At 39.4% G+C, this 17,794-nt stretch overlaps 1 protein-coding gene across 1 annotated transcript; it reads left to right on the top strand.

The window, feature by feature from the left end:
* The first annotated feature begins 5,120 nt into the window (after positions 1-5,120).
* Positions 5,121-7,157, top strand: foxl2a (forkhead box L2a). The gene has a single exon (XM_018684117.2). It carries the CDS (start codon positions 5,204-5,206, stop codon positions 6,302-6,304), a length of 1,101 nt encoding a protein of 366 aa, XP_018539633.1. The 5' UTR covers positions 5,121-5,203; the 3' UTR covers positions 6,305-7,157.
* The last annotated feature ends 10,637 nt before the right edge of the window (positions 7,158-17,794 follow it).

Genomic DNA, 17,794 nt, shown 5'->3' with positions numbered 1-17,794 from the left:
AGGACTCACTGTAGAAGGCCGTAGAGCTTCCCATAGGCTTCCTGCAGCCAATAAAAAATGTAAACACACCGGGCCACCAGAAAAACACAGTGGAGCTAATGAAGGGTGATGGTAGGGGAGATGAGGGGTAGGTTTGGGGATGGTGTGTACTCTCACACAATGATCTGAGTGTTTGAAGGGAAGGGGATGGACTGTACAAGGTAAGAAAGTGTCCCTCACACACCACCCATTGAGCATACCCCGTAAGACAACTTTTTCTTTCTTATGGCAGCACTTGCATATAAACACAACACCTCAAAAGTGAAACCATGTGTGCATATGTGTTTATGTCTGTGTTTGTATGTGTGTGTGTGTGTGTGTGTGTGTGCGCCCATCCTCATCCCTCCTCGAACCTTAATCCATGCGGGTGTGGATGTAAAGGAGATGGGGGGAATCTGGTGGTCAGTGTTTATTTGCTCTGTCTCTCTCTCTTCTTTCAGAGAGGAACAAGAGCCATGTTGGAGACGCTGCATGAGGGCTGAGGGTACATCCTTCTTCTTCTTCCTCTTTGCCTGTTCCCTCTATCCCACCATCTCCCATGGCTTCACCTCATAAGGATTCCATTGAGGAGAGGCAACGTCATGTTGATGTTTAATTGTGCAGGCAAGCCAGATGCAAATGAACCAGAGACCAACCCGGAGAAATCAAAGTGGAACAACTAGTGAAAGATGTCTCTCCTTGCAGCCTGTGCAGGGCAGATGGACCAATGCGTATGGACCACAGGGCCCTACTCTCTTGATAAAACAAGAAAGAATTTTTGATATGATATATATTTTATACAGTTATTTGTTGGTTGTAATTAATACAAATGAATTCAGATGCAATACCTCACATGTATCTCTATGAGTACCATATATATATATATATGCATAAATAAAAATATCCATGAATGAGCGTAAAGATTACAAAAGTCTGTGGCAGGCTGTGTAATGCTACTGTTAATTTAAACCATTTATATGCTCATTTTGTTGGCCATATTCATTCCATTTCACTGTTAAATTAATTTCACATCAAGAAATAGGTTCCACTTTATTATCCACAGTAATAATTTACAACAGCCTCACATCAGTGTAACCTTCACCCACTATTAAAATATAATTAAGGAGATAAATAGTCTAATCTCAAGAATCTCTGGACTGAGATAATTAATTCCAATAATAATATTTTTTTTAAAAGTAAAATGTATATTATCTTTGTATTATCTTTACACAGCAATGATTGTTATATATAACCAGTGTAGGCTCATCAGGGGAAGAAAACAAAAAAAGTGGCTATAAAAAAACACAATGATCTTTGATTATTATTATTGTTTGAATAAAGTATTATTAATAAGTAATGTCTTACTATTAATTATTATTGTTGTCATTATTATTATTATGTACATGTCTTGCAGCTTACGCATGGATTTCACCATTTGACACTTGTATTCTAGCCACATATTAACACCTTTTACATCATGTGGACTAATAGGAATAAATTATAAATAGAAACTGTGACTTTCTCATCAGTTTTCCTTCTGCCTGGTCCTACCTCATTGCCAGAGGATGACTGCAGCCTCTCCAGCCCGGGTGGTTGTTCTCCGGTCCCGAATTGACCTGGTGGATCCGTCCGCCGCATTCCACCCGCACGCGCTATCATAAACATCCTAGTCCCAGACCTGCGAGGGCAGGAAGTGCGCGAGGACAGGAATTCCACTCTTTCAAATTACATTACGGCCCGTTACAATGATGGCTCTTGAGTTTATTGTAGCTCTACCGCACGCACACCGCGTGTAGGAAAAAATACGAGTGGACCTATGTCAAATCAAAGATGTAGCAGGTACAGCAGAGCTTTATGTTGTTTAATATGAAACTTTTATGGCTTTGAATCTGTCATATTCAGTCGGAAAACAAAAGCTCACTAAATATTAACTTTTGAGAAACTATGTAGGGCATTTTCATACTCAACCGAGCTGTACTGAATTATTGTGATTTCTACAGACAAATTTTCTCATCACCCATTTTACAGTTACGCACTTGTTCTTAAGGGAGTTTAGGAGGAATTTCTCTGCTGCAGAATTTGTGGCAATAACTTAGACTAGCATTACTGAGAAAAAAAATACAAAATAGTTATTATGTCATATAGGCCTGTGATACATGAACTTTGCATACATTTTACATGAACGCAAATTTTCAGATAATTCAGTAGTTGTGGAGGTGTGTGTGTGTAGTGAGGTGTGACGGATCTTTTTATAGGCTATGTTTTTATCTATTTGAGGGGGATCAAGATAACTTGAGAAAGACTTTTGGAGGATGTATATTTATCTAAGAGGAAAACACGGGCTCTTCTCTGTCTGTGATGGCCTCCTCAGTAACTGGAGTTGCCTCTCATCCCATTCAGCTCGTTCTGACAGGATACACAAATGTACACATTCCCTGTTAAATCTAAATCAAGTCATTTTTTTAAAATGGAATTCGTAATGTGCCTTAAATAATATCTTTTTTTGAGATACCCATTGTTTCAGAGCAACAAGTTAATATAAAGTAATGAATTTTCCGTCTATGGGCCCATATCACACTGAGCAACTTAGCATAAGTTAGCTAATATTAATTTGCACTGTAGCCATAGATTGCTTTTATTACTCTCTACTATTATTTTCGTATTATTCATTTATTAATTTATTTGTTCATCCATTGCTTATCAAAGTCCTTGCAAACGAAAACAGGCTATCAAATTAACATTCCTCAGCGCCTCACCAAAGCCTACAACCAGTTCAAGTTTCAGGCTCCGTGTTTTGTTTACGGATTGTCGACATGCTAGTTTACAGCTTTGTTGTGACGTGATGCGCGTGACTGCGGCAGCTACGACCCGGGAAGGATACAGGTAATGGGAGAGGGAAGGAATAATAAAACATTCTGAGACTAGCAGCTTAACCTGGAGAAACAAGTAGGTTTAAGCACGTTTGCAAGACAGAGAAAAACATTTTTCAGTCAAATTATCCAAAGTTTATTGCCTAACAGTTGCTCTAATGGGGTTGTTCAGGTGATACAAATCAAGGTTAAATAGCCTTTTTGAGTTTGTGAGGACCACTATCATGAAACCTTTTCACAGCAGGAGCTGGTAAACTACCTTGAAAGCCTACACTTTTGAATAACCTCACTCACAGGGTTGTACCTCCACTGGCATAACCGTTTTAAAGGAAATTTCTACATTTTAGCTTTAAACATTTTAGCCAAAAAAGCAGGCTAGCCAACAATGTTTTTAGGGTGATGCACGGGGACCACCAGGGGTCTTTGAAGGGGTTAGAGGTCTCTCTGAAAAATGAGAAATAGCATTATTCATTTGTCTTATGAAAGAGGAAATTATTAGCTATGTTGATGACCGTTACTCTAGCCTCCAGGTCACAATTCGACTTTCTTTTATCATATTAACATTTTTTTCTATTTCTTTGCAAGATTTCAGGAGTCCAATGAAAACGCTAAAATAATCATGTAAAAGATACTGATGTGAGTAATTTTGAACAAAACGTTACTTTGACAGGTCTTTCCTCGAAGGTTTGCTGGGTGATTCTTCTGTTTGTTTGAGTGCAGAACCAGGGAAGACGAGAAGACCACAGACTTTCTCTGGAACAATAAAAGAAGACTAAACAACACCCGAAATCACGAGGTAAACCTAAACACATAGCGGGCTAGGACAAAGGAATCTATTTGTGGTTTTTATTTTATTTTGACAAGCTTACAAACCACGACACTATATTTCTGTCGGTATGTGTGTCTCATGTAAATGGGTAGTAAATGCCTTTATTTAAAACCATGATTAACAAAAACAGAAATAAAAAAAAAATAAACTTTCTTCACAGGATAGTCATTTTCACACTGGTGCAGAGTCAATTCAATAATTTCTATTTTTAACTATATATTTATGAATATTGATTTTTTTTTTTTTTTCCAAAAAGCATTTTTATCATTTTATCAATCTGCAAATTGATAGCTGGATCCATCACATCTTGTGCTGTTTGATAGCTGAATTAATTTACATAGCCTACTGAATGATGTAATGTTTAAACCAAGCCAGATACTCACAAAGCAGTGTCATAATGGTGTTGTTGAGATTATCTGGAACTGCTCTCCGTCTTAAACGTGTGAAAAAGACATTGAAATAAGAAATAACATCGCGCTGTAACGCTTGAAACTGTGACTCTGTGGTAATTGCACGTTGAGAGATGGTTGGCTCTCACCGCGGTTCAGCTGCTGTGGCCAGGCTGCAGACTGGGTGCAGGGTGATGACACACATGCCAATGCTGCTCCACCTGCACAGACTCCCAGAGCACGGAAATACACTCCCAGAGAAAGCCGAGGGGACAACTCATGGGTGGCCAAAGAAATGTATACCTCTCCGTGCACTTCCCTCTCAATGTGAGCTAATTAAGCCGCGCTATCTATCCAGGCTTTCTTAGAGCTGTGGACACGGAGCCGTTTGCAAATGTGCCGGTCTTTAAACTGACGTTAGAATGAGAGAGTCTCCATCTGGTAGAGCTTAGTCAAATATAGTATTTGGGTATAGCTTGACTGGCACGAACTGTTTGTCCAAGCTAGAAAATGCATGTAGAAAGATCTATATGTCACATAAATGTGTAAAACTACTTATCGATATTTAAATTATTTGTAGATTATATTTGATCCTTCCCTCCTTCCTTTCTGTCTGTCCGACATTCTTTCCTGCTTTCTAATCCAAAAAGCAGAAAAGAAAAAACAGTCCTTTATACCTTTGAACTTAATGTGTGTGAGTACAATACACAGAAGAAAGTGATGACAATTTATTTGAATGGTACATTCAATACCCATAGTTTTCTCGGTGATTGTCTCTTATTTGAATGCAAATAGATGTTATATATCTATAGTGCTATTTTGATCCGGGTCTGATAAACATAAATGTCAACATGTTAAGGGAAGCTGATTATTTTTTTCATATACTGTAACCACCGGAGGCGGAACTCAAATACGCACAAATCACGAAGCACTACGTCGCTCCATGGACAACATTGGAGCAAAAACAGCCTGTCAGTGGACCTGAAAAAAAGAGGAAAGGGCTGGGCTTACTGACTCACAAACCACAACTTGGGTTGCGCCTGCATCAGAAACCAGTTTAGAAAAATCCCCGTTCAAGAGAGAAGAAGGTCTGGTGCATGTCACCTACTGAGCTGCAAAATAAAGATTTCTCTGCGCGCAGTTTGGAGGACAACTTTCAGCTCGCGGTGCATCCCGAGGTTCTGCAGCACATCATTTTGCTCATCGGGGTTTCAAGCGCCATTAAAAGTTTTGTTTGTTGGCATCTGGACTGGACTTGTTTTGTTTTGGTGTGCGCAATGATGGCCACTTACCAAAACCCGGAGGATGACGCAATGGCCTTAATGATTCACGACACCAACACAACCAAGGAGAAAGAGCGACCCAAAGAGGAGCCGGTCCAGGACAAAGTCCCGGAGAAGCCGGATCCGTCCCAGAAACCACCGTACTCCTACGTCGCTCTTATTGCCATGGCCATTCGGGAGAGCTCCGAGAAGCGCCTCACTCTGTCTGGTATTTACCAGTATATAATCAGCAAATTTCCCTTCTATGAGAAAAATAAAAAAGGTTGGCAGAACAGTATCAGACACAACCTGAGTCTCAATGAATGCTTCATTAAGGTTCCGCGGGAGGGCGGGGGAGAGAGGAAAGGGAATTACTGGACTCTCGACCCAGCCTGTGAGGACATGTTTGAGAAGGGAAACTACAGGAGACGCCGCAGGATGAAGCGGCCGTTCAGACCTCCACCGACGCACTTCCAGCCGGGGAAGTCTTTGTTCGGAGGAGACGGCTACGGCTACCTGTCCCCACCCAAGTACCTGCAGTCTAGCTTCATGAACAATTCTTGGTCGCTAGGCCAACCGCCCACCCCGATGTCCTACACGTCCTGTCAGATGGCCAGCGGCAACGTGAGTCCAGTGAACGTGAAAGGGCTGTCACCGCCCTCATCTTATAACCCCTACTCCAGGGTGCAGAGCATGGCGCTCCCCAGCATGGTGAACTCTTACAACGGCATGAGTCACCACCACCATCCCGCGCATCCCCACCATGCCCAGCAACTGAGCCCGGCCACCGCGGCACCGCCTCCGGTCTCCTCCAGTAACGGAGCGGGCCTTCAGTTCGCCTGCTCCCGCCAGCCCGCGGAGCTCTCCATGATGCACTGCTCTTACTGGGAACACGAGACCAAACACTCGGCGTTACACACGAGGATTGATATTTAAAGTTTACCAAATGGTCTGTGTAAAATGAGGACTCTGAGAGTGAGAGTTAATTCCTGTGATTTCAAAACAGAACCAAGAGTATTTTTGAAGAGACCATTCTGACGAGCTGTTTGGGTCCAGCTGACACCCGTAAATGCCGATGAGGAGGTATGCGCGTGCGAGTTGATGTTGAGAAAGTTTTACAAAATGGAAACGGGAGGAAAAGAAGTCATCAGGACACATCAGGTAGCACAACCTCTGGGAGCCATTTCGTGCGCCTGTATTACACTTGGACACATTGTCACAACTTGTAGTCAAAATTGTGTCTATGAAAAACTTTCACGGGGACAGACATCGCTGACATTGCCTCAGCTGTGTGTTATTGGTATGCGTAATGATTTCTCTCAACCTTACGCACGGCTCATCCTATCTATTGCCAAATGAAACGTCAATATAAGATGCCCTAATTAAGTCAGTGCTTTAATATGTCATTGAATCAGAGCTGTTTGGCCCTCAAAGTAACATGCACTGAGCAAGGCCTGCGTGGTGAAATTTCACCTCCTGTCATAGTTGTGAATCTTGTTCAGTTAAAAAGGTGAATGTGAATATAGATCCATCAGACAAACCAGACCAAGACCAAAAACACAATTCAGGGTTTTCCGTATTTCTTGATCCCATATGTATGTATGATATGATTTCCAATATGACGCCAGCCAGTGCCAGGTTTTGTTAATCTTTCTAATTATTATTTTTTTATAAACGTGATTAGCTATATTGTCTCCTCCATGTCGGGGCCATGTTTCATTTTAATTAGCACTTTTCCCTCTTTTCTAGATTTGTGAATTTCTTAATAAACTTGTATTTCTTAAAGTAATACAGTGGTCATGAACTAATCTGTTTTATGCTTTAGGCTGTGATAACCACTGTCGCCACTAGACAAACAACAGTCAACAGTAAACAGCTCTGTGAAGGTAACGCAGCATATAAGAACTATAATATTAACATGCGATAGTTTTTACAGTTGTGTCCAGAAATGACAAGGATATGGTGATCTTGAACCTTAGGTTAGGTTTGGCTCTGTTCTTATTCCACTGCTCATTTCGTAAAATGTCTGACATTCAGGCACACTGTCTCTTGGAAAATTTATATATATATAATTAGTTTTTGATTATATTTAATCATTTTCCCTTAATTTATCTAAGGCTAATTCATCCAACTAGTGTGACTACATAAAATAGAGGACAGCTCATCTATAATAATAATAATAATGATGATAATAATAATAATAATAATTTGTATTCTCAGTCTCATTGTTGATTTGTGTTTGATTAGGCGATTTAATATGTTTTGTGTAATGTATTTAGTTTTTACAGCACAACTGCTCTACCACAAACATGCATATGCATCAGACATACGTATTTCGTGTTCCCTTGATTTTTAAAAGATATTTCATGTAATTTGTATTTAATATAATTCATAAATGATCCCGTGTCAGTAGAAAAGGGTAATGCATGTAGGCTATGACAGCCCTGCACAACGTTATTTAATTAGATCTTTGACGGCTCATCTCCAAGCACCGAAAAAGAAGCAAAAAAAACCCAAAACGTTTTCTGCCTTCAGTTTGATATGTCCGTCGCGCTGGATATCACGAGCAGCGATTTATTACTACATTTATTATTTCATGAGCAGAGATTTATTTTATAGTCTTACTCCAAATAATAATGACTGTAAATCAACAATAGCAGCAGCACAAACAACAACAATAATTATCATTATAATTATAATAACCTTCGATATCATGCAGAGGTTGCCAGTATTATATAGCAATAATGTTTTTGTGTTTTTCTCTGAGTTACCTGTAAATGTTACTGTAAGGGCTGCCAACAACAGACAACAATGTTAATGCATAAAAATAGGAAATAAGGCCAACAAAGACAGGAAGTGTAATAAAAAAAGGCGGTCATAATAACCCTTTTCAATAACCCATTTATTCATGCCATGTTGACCTATTAGAAACACATTTGTTGAGATTCTGCCTGCTGACACAGTCTTCTCCGGAGGATTGAGGTATAAAAATCAGACAGACAGCTCCTCCTGTTTAGTTGTGTTTTAGTCAGACTGTTGTATTACATACACACTTTCCTGTGAGCCCCAGAGGACCATCCCAGATATAACCTCTTGATACAAGAGACATGTTGACGAGTGAAACGCCTTAATACACCGCCTGATCTCAGCCCCCACTATCATCATCATATTATCACAGCGGATCGATATATTAGCGCCATCTGGTTTTAACTGTGTCACTACAAAAATGCACTGTTTTGACAACACATCACGGCTATCATGCACTCTTAATTATTATTTGAAAAGCTGACCAATGACATCTAATAGCTCATTGTAAATTAGATTGTGGAATCATCCTTCAAAGATCACACAGTTCACAGTGAAGCTCAGCAAACTCCAATGTCTCTGGATAATGTCTGACTTTGGAGCGCCTGGAGGTGTATGCACACATTCACCTTGATCCACCCTCTTCGCTCCGCAGCGGCTGTCAAACACAGGCTCATCACCCAAAGAAAAAAAAGCACATACACACCCTCGTAGTTGCATGTGCCTTGTGCTGCACGGGATATCAGTGACCCAACAAAATTAAACTGCACAGCATTTGCAGCAATGGTAATGACATATTAATGACGTCTGCATGAGGTTTTCATATTGTGGGTTAATTAATTCATAAAGGGCGATGTTCAAACTTGTGAAAGACACGAAACACCATTTGGATGTTTTCTCGATTCATGGCTGTGGTCCATATATAAAAGTGCACATTTAAAGTTTAGTATATCTGGCACACCTCATCACTAAAAGGATCAACAAAAATGCTAAGAGCGCAAAAAGCAAACAAGCAAACACAAAACAATAAGAGTTATTGTACAGGACTCGCGGAATCATAAAAGCTCATACAATTATTTAAACTGCAGATTAACTGTGCATTAATTAACAAAGCGATTTTTAAAAATTAAAACAGGAATGTTCCATAATTACTACATTTTTTCAGTGTGCGTGTGAGAGAGAGAGAGAGAGAGACAGAGAGAGAGAGAGTGCGTGCGTGCGTGCGTGTGTGTGTGTGTGTGTGTGTGTGTGTAACCTTGCCTACAGTTTTGTTGACCGGTTTTTTATGTCATTAAACCAAAAATTATTAGAGTAGTTAACAAAATTGCCTAAAACTTACGATGGCAAAAAAATAATAATAATAATTAAAAAAATAAAAATATCTGTAAAAATAAACACATATAAATATACATTTGAATGATTTGAATGGTTCGTTCCACTATTTTTAACAAAATAATATATACCCTGCATTTTGTTCTTCTTAGATCATGGATTGTTGATGAAGTTCACATATAGTACTTTGTATTTTTGTGGTCGCAGCCATTAGACTGAGGCGCATAATCCTCTGCTGGCTGGTTGTGAACGGATATTCATTTTAAACGTTAGTCTAAATGGGAGATGTATTACATGAACTTAATGGGGTTACATTGTCCATCATTTGAGGACAAATTCAGCATAAAACCCATAATGACACTACTAAAATAGGAAGTGTGGATACCTCTGAGTGCTGCTGTAAACTAAGCGTCTTCTTCTCAGCGCTAATAAATACATCGACAAACCGTCGGGATCAGTGAGCGCAAAATCCCCCGTTTGCTCAGTAAGCCGGCATGAAACTCCAGTAATAGAAACACAGAATGAAAATGCAGCAGATCAGCACCGAGACTGATCAGCAGCCGTGGTCCCAGTCGGAGTAACACTGACACTTTGCCATCCTCCATGTGCGCAGAGGGACCGACGGGGCGAGCCTGAAATGTAGCTGTGTACATTCTCTGCTTCCTCACATTAATGTTTTGTAAACAATAAGGAGATAAGGGCGCGTTTGAAAGGCAAGTGTATTCTAAACACTCTTCTAAAATAATAAATACAAGTGTTTTTAAAAAAAATAATGTTTCTGCGAGTGTAACTAACCTTTACATAAGCTATAGGCAGAGATGGATTTAATGATTTTAAAGTCCTTCTTGATTTAAAGTTAGGAGACGTACAATTAATACATTTTAACAAAGAGGGACAAAACCCACACATTGAACTTATCGATTATTATCATTATTATTATTATTATTAACCGATTATTAGCATAGGCCAGTAGCTGTTAAGTCTACATAGGTGGCACAGCGTGGCGATAGCTATATTTTGCAGTTTATTCGCTTATTTCATCATTTATTTTTCTGTGTTTTTCGGGGTGAAAGTGGACTGTGAAAGTTCATTTATTAACTAGCCCCCATAGCACTTTACCTATTAGAGGCTACAGTCCTCTACCTCTGCAGCACAGAGGCGTGCATGCAGGTAGCCTTACACACATAAACGTATGCCGACATACACTTTGCTGTCAAACTTTTAGCCCTAAACCTCCTATGTAAAGTCTATGAACTGAATCTATCTGTGTGGCGCGGCAGGTGTGCCTTTGCTCAGAAGGGTTGACAGTTGAGCCGGGCAGGCGGGAACAATGGGCCTGCATACAGGATGTCTCAGGGGCTAAGAGAGATAAGGCCAGCAGAGGTTCATGGCTCCAACACAGGCCTGCTTTATTATATAGGCGTCTTTTACACCGATTACAGAGTGATCCAAGTTGGCGTCAGCCTGCATATGCATGATGTTTTGTTTATGAAAGGGAGGGGGTACCTTGGCCGTTTAGAATATTTACAACTGACAAAATTAATTAACTGAGTAGCTTAATTTAATTTGTGTTTGAATGTTTTCAAATATTCTAATTTATCTAACTTCTGCCTGGCCGTTTCACTGTTCACAAACAGACGACCCTTAGAAATAGGGGCTCGTGGCATGCCTGCATGATTCAGCTGGCGCAAACATTTAGAGACTTATCATGACGTAATTGATAGTTATACCTTCAGAAAAACACCTACACACAATTGCACAATAATGTAGGCGTGTGCGTCTATTTGCTGAGGATGGTGCTGAATAAGGCGTAAGACAATGTAGGTAAATGATAGACGTTTCTATTAATCCTCGATTATTTCTGCGCGAGGTGAAAAGGTTTAGCGCAACGTGCGGTTTTGTTTTCATGCGTCCTTTCCGCTGAACGCGTACAGAATAACCGCGATTGTATCCTTTGTTGTGCTCTCAGAGATGACAGATTATAATCAACAAGACGAATGAGGTCAACTCACTGTAGAAGCAACACATTTGACCCTCGCTTCTTCTTCGTCACAAACACACGCTCACACACAGAGAGAGAGAGGGACACACACACGCAGAGGAGCGTACCTGGACTCGTTCCGGGTATGACAGCTTGTACGCTCGACGGGGCACCAGCGATGCGACCCTGCCGGTCAAGTCACACGCAGGTTGCAGGTTTCCCAATGCCTGCACACAATTGAATTCCTGGCATTCTCGCTAATGTTTGAGATTGAAGAGCAACAGTTTCCACTAAGAAGCGGCGCACATCACCCCAAACCCATTGAAAAGGAGAGTGGGGGGTCACCACTGTTTGGTATACATCTGGTCCAAACAGGAAAATATGCAAAGATTTGATTCGCAGAAAATCCGGCAATTGTTCAAATCAGCATGAGTTTTTTTTTTTTCTTTTTCTCTTGTTGGTGCAGAAGTACTAAAAGTTTCATTCTGTCCTCCGCATTATTCAGTGTAGAGCTGTTTATTTTCTGAACGTGTCCTCTGGTGAATCTCCAATGTAAGCAACTTGTCACGGTGATCTACGTGATGTTTTCAGTGGCTGCTGATCTCTATCTTAATGACAACCCAGCGCAACAATGGATTACATATAATAATTCTTTAATAAGTCAAAATAATTACAATAGAGTGTGTTGATACACTGCCACAGTTTATAAATAGGAATCGTGCGTTTGTTAACTGGACCTCTGGTCAACAGAGGTTCATCAAATGTCCAGAAATACCATGTCTATAAATACACCCAAGTGTCATCTATTCAAGGAAAAGATGGACTGTCATCTATTCACAGAGAAAAACCATCACGCACTGACCTCTCTTTACCCTCCTGCCACCACCGGGCCACTCAGATGTCACTTACGCGCCATCAACTGTCAAAATGAATGGGGTCACGACTCCGACTCTCTGATAAAGACGGTTTGTGGATACAAATACATCAGACAACATAAAAATGATGGCGATAAGAGATCGTCTGAAATAAAACAACTAATTATAGATAATATTAAATACTAATATTCTTATTTTTGCACTAACTGCAGTCAAATTTATGATGCATTGTCCAGAACCGACAAATAAAGGTAATCCAGAAACTCATCACCAAACAAACAGGTTTTTATAATGACATATCACCTCCAAGCAATAACTATTTTGTGCCAACGGACCTGTTTGAACAAACACTAAATCCAGCATTTACCAGCATTTGTGTGATGTTAATTTCTGCTGTGGATGTGGCGGAACTGGCCAGCTTATACTGTAAAGGGAAATGCGATAAAATGTTTCCGCTCTCTTGATTATGAGCTGCAAATTGCTTTGTCGGGATTTAAATGGCAGGTCTTTTCCCATCGTGCACTGATGGAGTCTATTTTTAAACCCCTTTCCTTTCTGCCCCCCCTAAAAACTTCCGCAGGGTTGGCAACACGAAGCTATTAGGAAAACTTTTCTCCTGTTAACATTCCAATTAATCAAAGATGAAACCAAATTCCCACAGGGATCATTAAGGGCCAGCACCTGTTCTTCTGATACTGTAGGCTATATAGTAAACCAGTACAACTTCATGGTCAGACTCTGGCTGACCTCTAGGGACATGTGAGACATATAATCACTGCAAACCAGTTATACATCAGCCAACTATCAGTAATAGAAATATAACCTCATTCAGATATGAATGCCAAACACTGAGCTTATTTCACAACTAACATTGTTCTGAGATGCTTTATTATTTATACTACCAGGATTTCCTTAAATTTCATAACAATGCAGTCCAGCCATATTGGGATACAAATTGCATGAGAGGTAATCCACAAACGTAATGCCTTATTCCTCAGTTAAATGAACTGATGTGTCAGTTATAGGCTGTTGTTGTAATAGTTTTAAATCAAATGTGTGTTACAATGCTGTAATCTAATGCTGAATTGTCTGTGAATGATAAAGTAAAATGAGGTAAGTCTCTGTCTATTGGCTATAATATACACATGCAAAACAGGAAGTTGGCCTTAGACCTGACCCTCGCCCCGCCTTTATGTACATGCCAAACCCAGTCCCAGGTCATATTTCAGACACTGCAATCCAATTTCAGCCATATTTCTTTCAAGCAATTACATACCTCTTGGCAAGGCCTCACAATTAAACAAATGATTATATTTTGATATCCATAATTATACGCATTCACATAAGGTACCCTTTCAAGTTAAATATGCTTTTTATTACACGCTTATCATCTGTGATGAGATTATGCACAGTGTGGGTTTGGACTGAGTTAAGAGTACATTTAATCAAATAAGGGGAGCAGTAATGGAAGCATGCTGGACCCAGTATTGCACTGCATAGGCTGCTCCCTTTGAGCCCAGCTTATGTTTAGCAAATTTCAGACAATGAGAACGTTATGAGGGGAACTCTGAGGGACAGCCTCTAACCCCTGCCCACTAATAGGTCAAACATGTGAAACATTACATAGCCTCTTTATCACTGATGAGGTCCATGACACATACTTGTGGCTTAGGGAGATTGTTTAAGTGTACATAACTCAGAACTCGTTATAATTAATAGCATGGTTCTGATCATGGTGTGATCTGATCATCCCGTAGAACCTCTCAAGGCCAGCTGCATGCATGGCAGTGAAACCAAGCAAAATGCTGTAATAACACTGAATAACATTACTCATATATCATTTTAAAAAGTCACTATTGGAAGATATTCTTTTATAGAAGTCACCAAATGTGCTTGGCCTTGAAGGGGAACCACTGGTTCTGCCACAAAACTGAGTCATACTTTATGAAAAACTATGCAATGTGGGTCTTTGCCGCCACCATGTGGCATGAGAAAGACTATCGTTTTGCAACTGGACAAAACGGTGGATTAGAGTACAGAACACAGTTTACATCAAATCAAACTCAAACCGCAAAAATCATTTTTAAATCATGGTTACTGTCCTGGAGTTATTGAGTATTTCTATATGAAACAAAATAATAAAATAGCTGTACCATACAAATATACAACCATACAACTGCAAACTTGCACATAACTTGCAGATATTACTCTTGGTGTCTAATAATACAATAAATAATAATATATAATAATAAAATCAATAATAATAATAATAAAAAGGCTTTTACAGCAAAAGCCTAATGTATAAACTGTTGCTATATAAAGAATAGAGGACATTATGGCATGTATTAATTTACAGCTTTCCTGAAGAAATGGAAGTAAATTAAGCCTTGAAAGTTAATGCAAACAATTCTTACAGATGATTACATTCAAATCCACTGTCTGTACAAAGGCAGTGTTGGAACAAACTGTGTTACTACACCTTCTGATGCATTATTAACAAAATCCTTCCTGTACTGCAGGAAGTAGCGCTGTAAATCAGAATGGTGAGAAAAAGGTAAATAACAAAGGAAGACAAGTTGGTCAGGGGTGCATCACTAGAAGAAAATAAATAGATATTTCACACAATGTGAAACCAGCATAGTCTCCAGACTTAAATGTCATGGAGCTGGTTAGGGATGAACTGGACCAAAGGTTTCCTTTGTTTTTATTATTTTCTATATTGTAGATTAATATTGAAGACGTCGAAACTATGAAAGAACACATATGGAATTATGTAGAAAACAAAAAACTGTTGAATAAAGCAGAATATGTTTTATATTTTAGATTCTAGCCACCTTTTGATTTGATCATAGTTTTCCGCACTTCTATCAGCTTTATGACGTAGTCACCTGGAATGGTTTTCAGTTAAAAGATGTGCCTTGTCAGAAGTTAATTTGTGGAATTTCGTGCCTTCTTAATGTGTGAGACCAGCAGTTGTGTTGTACAGAGGTATGGTTGGTACACAGTACTATACAGTGAATGGCTTCTATTCAGCTACTGCACTAATCCATATTATAGCAAGAAGTAAAGTCCATCATTACTTTAAGACATGAAAGTCAGTCAATCCAGAAAATTTCAAGACCTTTGAATGTATCCTTGTGACAACCATCGAAGGCTATGATGAACATTCATTAGAGTTACCAGCCTGAGAAACCGCAAATTAACAGCGCCCCAGATTAGAACCTGCATAAATGCTTCACAGAGTTCAAGCAGCAGATACATCTCAACATCAACTGACTGTGTGAATCAGGCCTTCATGGTCAAATTGCTGCAAAGAAGCCACTACTGAGGAAGAAAGACAACAAGAAGAGAATTGCTTGGGCCAAGAAACACATTGAGTAGACATTAGACCAGTGGAAATCTGTACTTTGGTCTGATGAGTCAAAATGTGAGATTTTTGGTTCCATCTGCCATGTCTTTGTGAGACACAGAGAAGATGATCCACTCATCTCTTTCTACACTGTGAAGCATGGAATAGGAAGTGTGATGGTGTGGGGGTGCTTTGCAGGTGACACTGTTGGTGATTTAGTTAAATTTCAAACTACACTTAATCAGTGTGGCTACCACAGCATTCTGCAGCAACATGCCATCCCATCTGGTTTGCGCTTAGTGGGACCATCATTCATTTTCCAACAGGACAATGACCCCAAACACACCTCCAGACTATGTAAGAGCCAACTGACCAAGAAGCAGAGTGATGGAGTGCTGTGTAAGATGACCTGGCCTCCACAATCACCCGACCTAAACCCAACTGAGATGGTTTGGGATGAGTTGGACTGCAGAGTGAGGGCAAAGCAGTCAATTAGTGCCCAGCACCTCTGGGAACTCCTTCCAGACTGTGGGGAAACCATTCCAGGTGACTACCCCATGAATCTGACTGAGAGAATGCCAAGAGTGTGCAAAGCTGTCATCAAAGCAAAAGGTGGCTACTTTGAAGAATCTAAAATATAAAACATATTATGGTTTGTTTAAGACTTTTTGTTTACTACATAATTCCATATATGTTCATTGATTATTTTGATGTCTTCAATATTAATCTATAATTTGAAAATATAATAAAAATGAATAAAAACCATTGAATGAGAATCTGTGTCTAAACCTTCAATTGGTACTGTATAATGTTTTTATATACTGTAGAAACAACCCAGTAGTGACTGGCAGTGTAAAAACAAAATCTAACCAAATTCTAAATATTAGGCTTGGCTTTTCCCCTAAATCTGGTCAGAGACATGATTATGAACCAAGTGGTCTCACACGAAAGATAATTTAAGAATAACATATGATACTGCATTTCACTTAAGGGTTTGACTGCTGTACCAGTGCGTATTACAGGCTGTCATTTCTACACATCGGTAGTTAACCCATCTCATCACCAGAGAGCAGCAAAGCTCGTATTTTACTGCCAAATCATAGGCTCCGTCTTTACAGAGTTGTATACATTTCAGAAAGATAAAATGTTTTGGCAATCAAAGGTGGGAATTACTTCATAAGGATGTTTCAAGAGCTAAAAACAAGAATAACAGCTAATGTCCTTATATTAATTATATTAATTAATATTAATTATACTAATTAATATAAGGAATGGGATACTTGTCTAATAACATTCACTTCGGTTAATTTAAAAAAGAAACTTGAAAATTATCATTCTACATTTCCGGGTGAAGTCATTTCTCAGAAGTTTTTTGCCGGTGGTATGCAGTTGTTAGAAGACAACCGTCTGACCTCCATGCCTCCGCCGCAGAGCTGCATCAAGTCGGCTTCAACCAGACAGATTAAAACCAGAGGAAACGAGATGTGGCCTTCACAATAAAAGCCTCATAGGGTAACTTAAGAGGTGGTGGGCTATGGTTTCACTAAAGTGTCTACAAGTGTTATGTTGCAGAGTTTAATAGATAAATAGGAATTTGTGCATGCTGGGAAAACACTGAAAGAGACGTTACAGGCTACAGAATATAACGTATGCTAATGTTTGATATTTTGACAGTAGTGTTTTAATTTTATATTTTAACAAAGTAAACAGCATACTGCCGGGTTATAGTATGGTTGATGGTGATGTATAAATATAGTGCATTGATATAGGGTTTACATGCTGAAATATTCACTGTAATGAAATGAGCTGTGGAATGCAGCTGTCATCAAATACAGGCAGGCAAAGTAGAATATAATAAAATGCATAAAGGCATTTAACCATATTATACTGTACTGATTTATAGGCCACTAAATATTTTGAGGTTCTGGTATCTAGATGATGGTTTTTGTTTGTTTGTACTGCATGTGTAGGCTAGTATAGTATGAACAGCAAGAACTGCAACTGGAAAACTAAAGGAGAACTGAGTATCAGTTTCAGCGGACAGTGTTGGGTATTATCTGATGACATTATCATTTCAAATTTTT

Source organism: Lates calcarifer, linkage group LG21 (assembly GCF_001640805.2).
Source record: "Lates calcarifer isolate ASB-BC8 linkage group LG21, TLL_Latcal_v3, whole genome shotgun sequence".
Lineage (NCBI taxonomy): Eukaryota > Metazoa > Chordata > Actinopteri > Centropomidae > Lates > Lates calcarifer.
The sequence above is the reverse complement of the archived record's forward strand: the minus strand, read 5'-3'. Positions and strand labels throughout refer to the sequence as shown.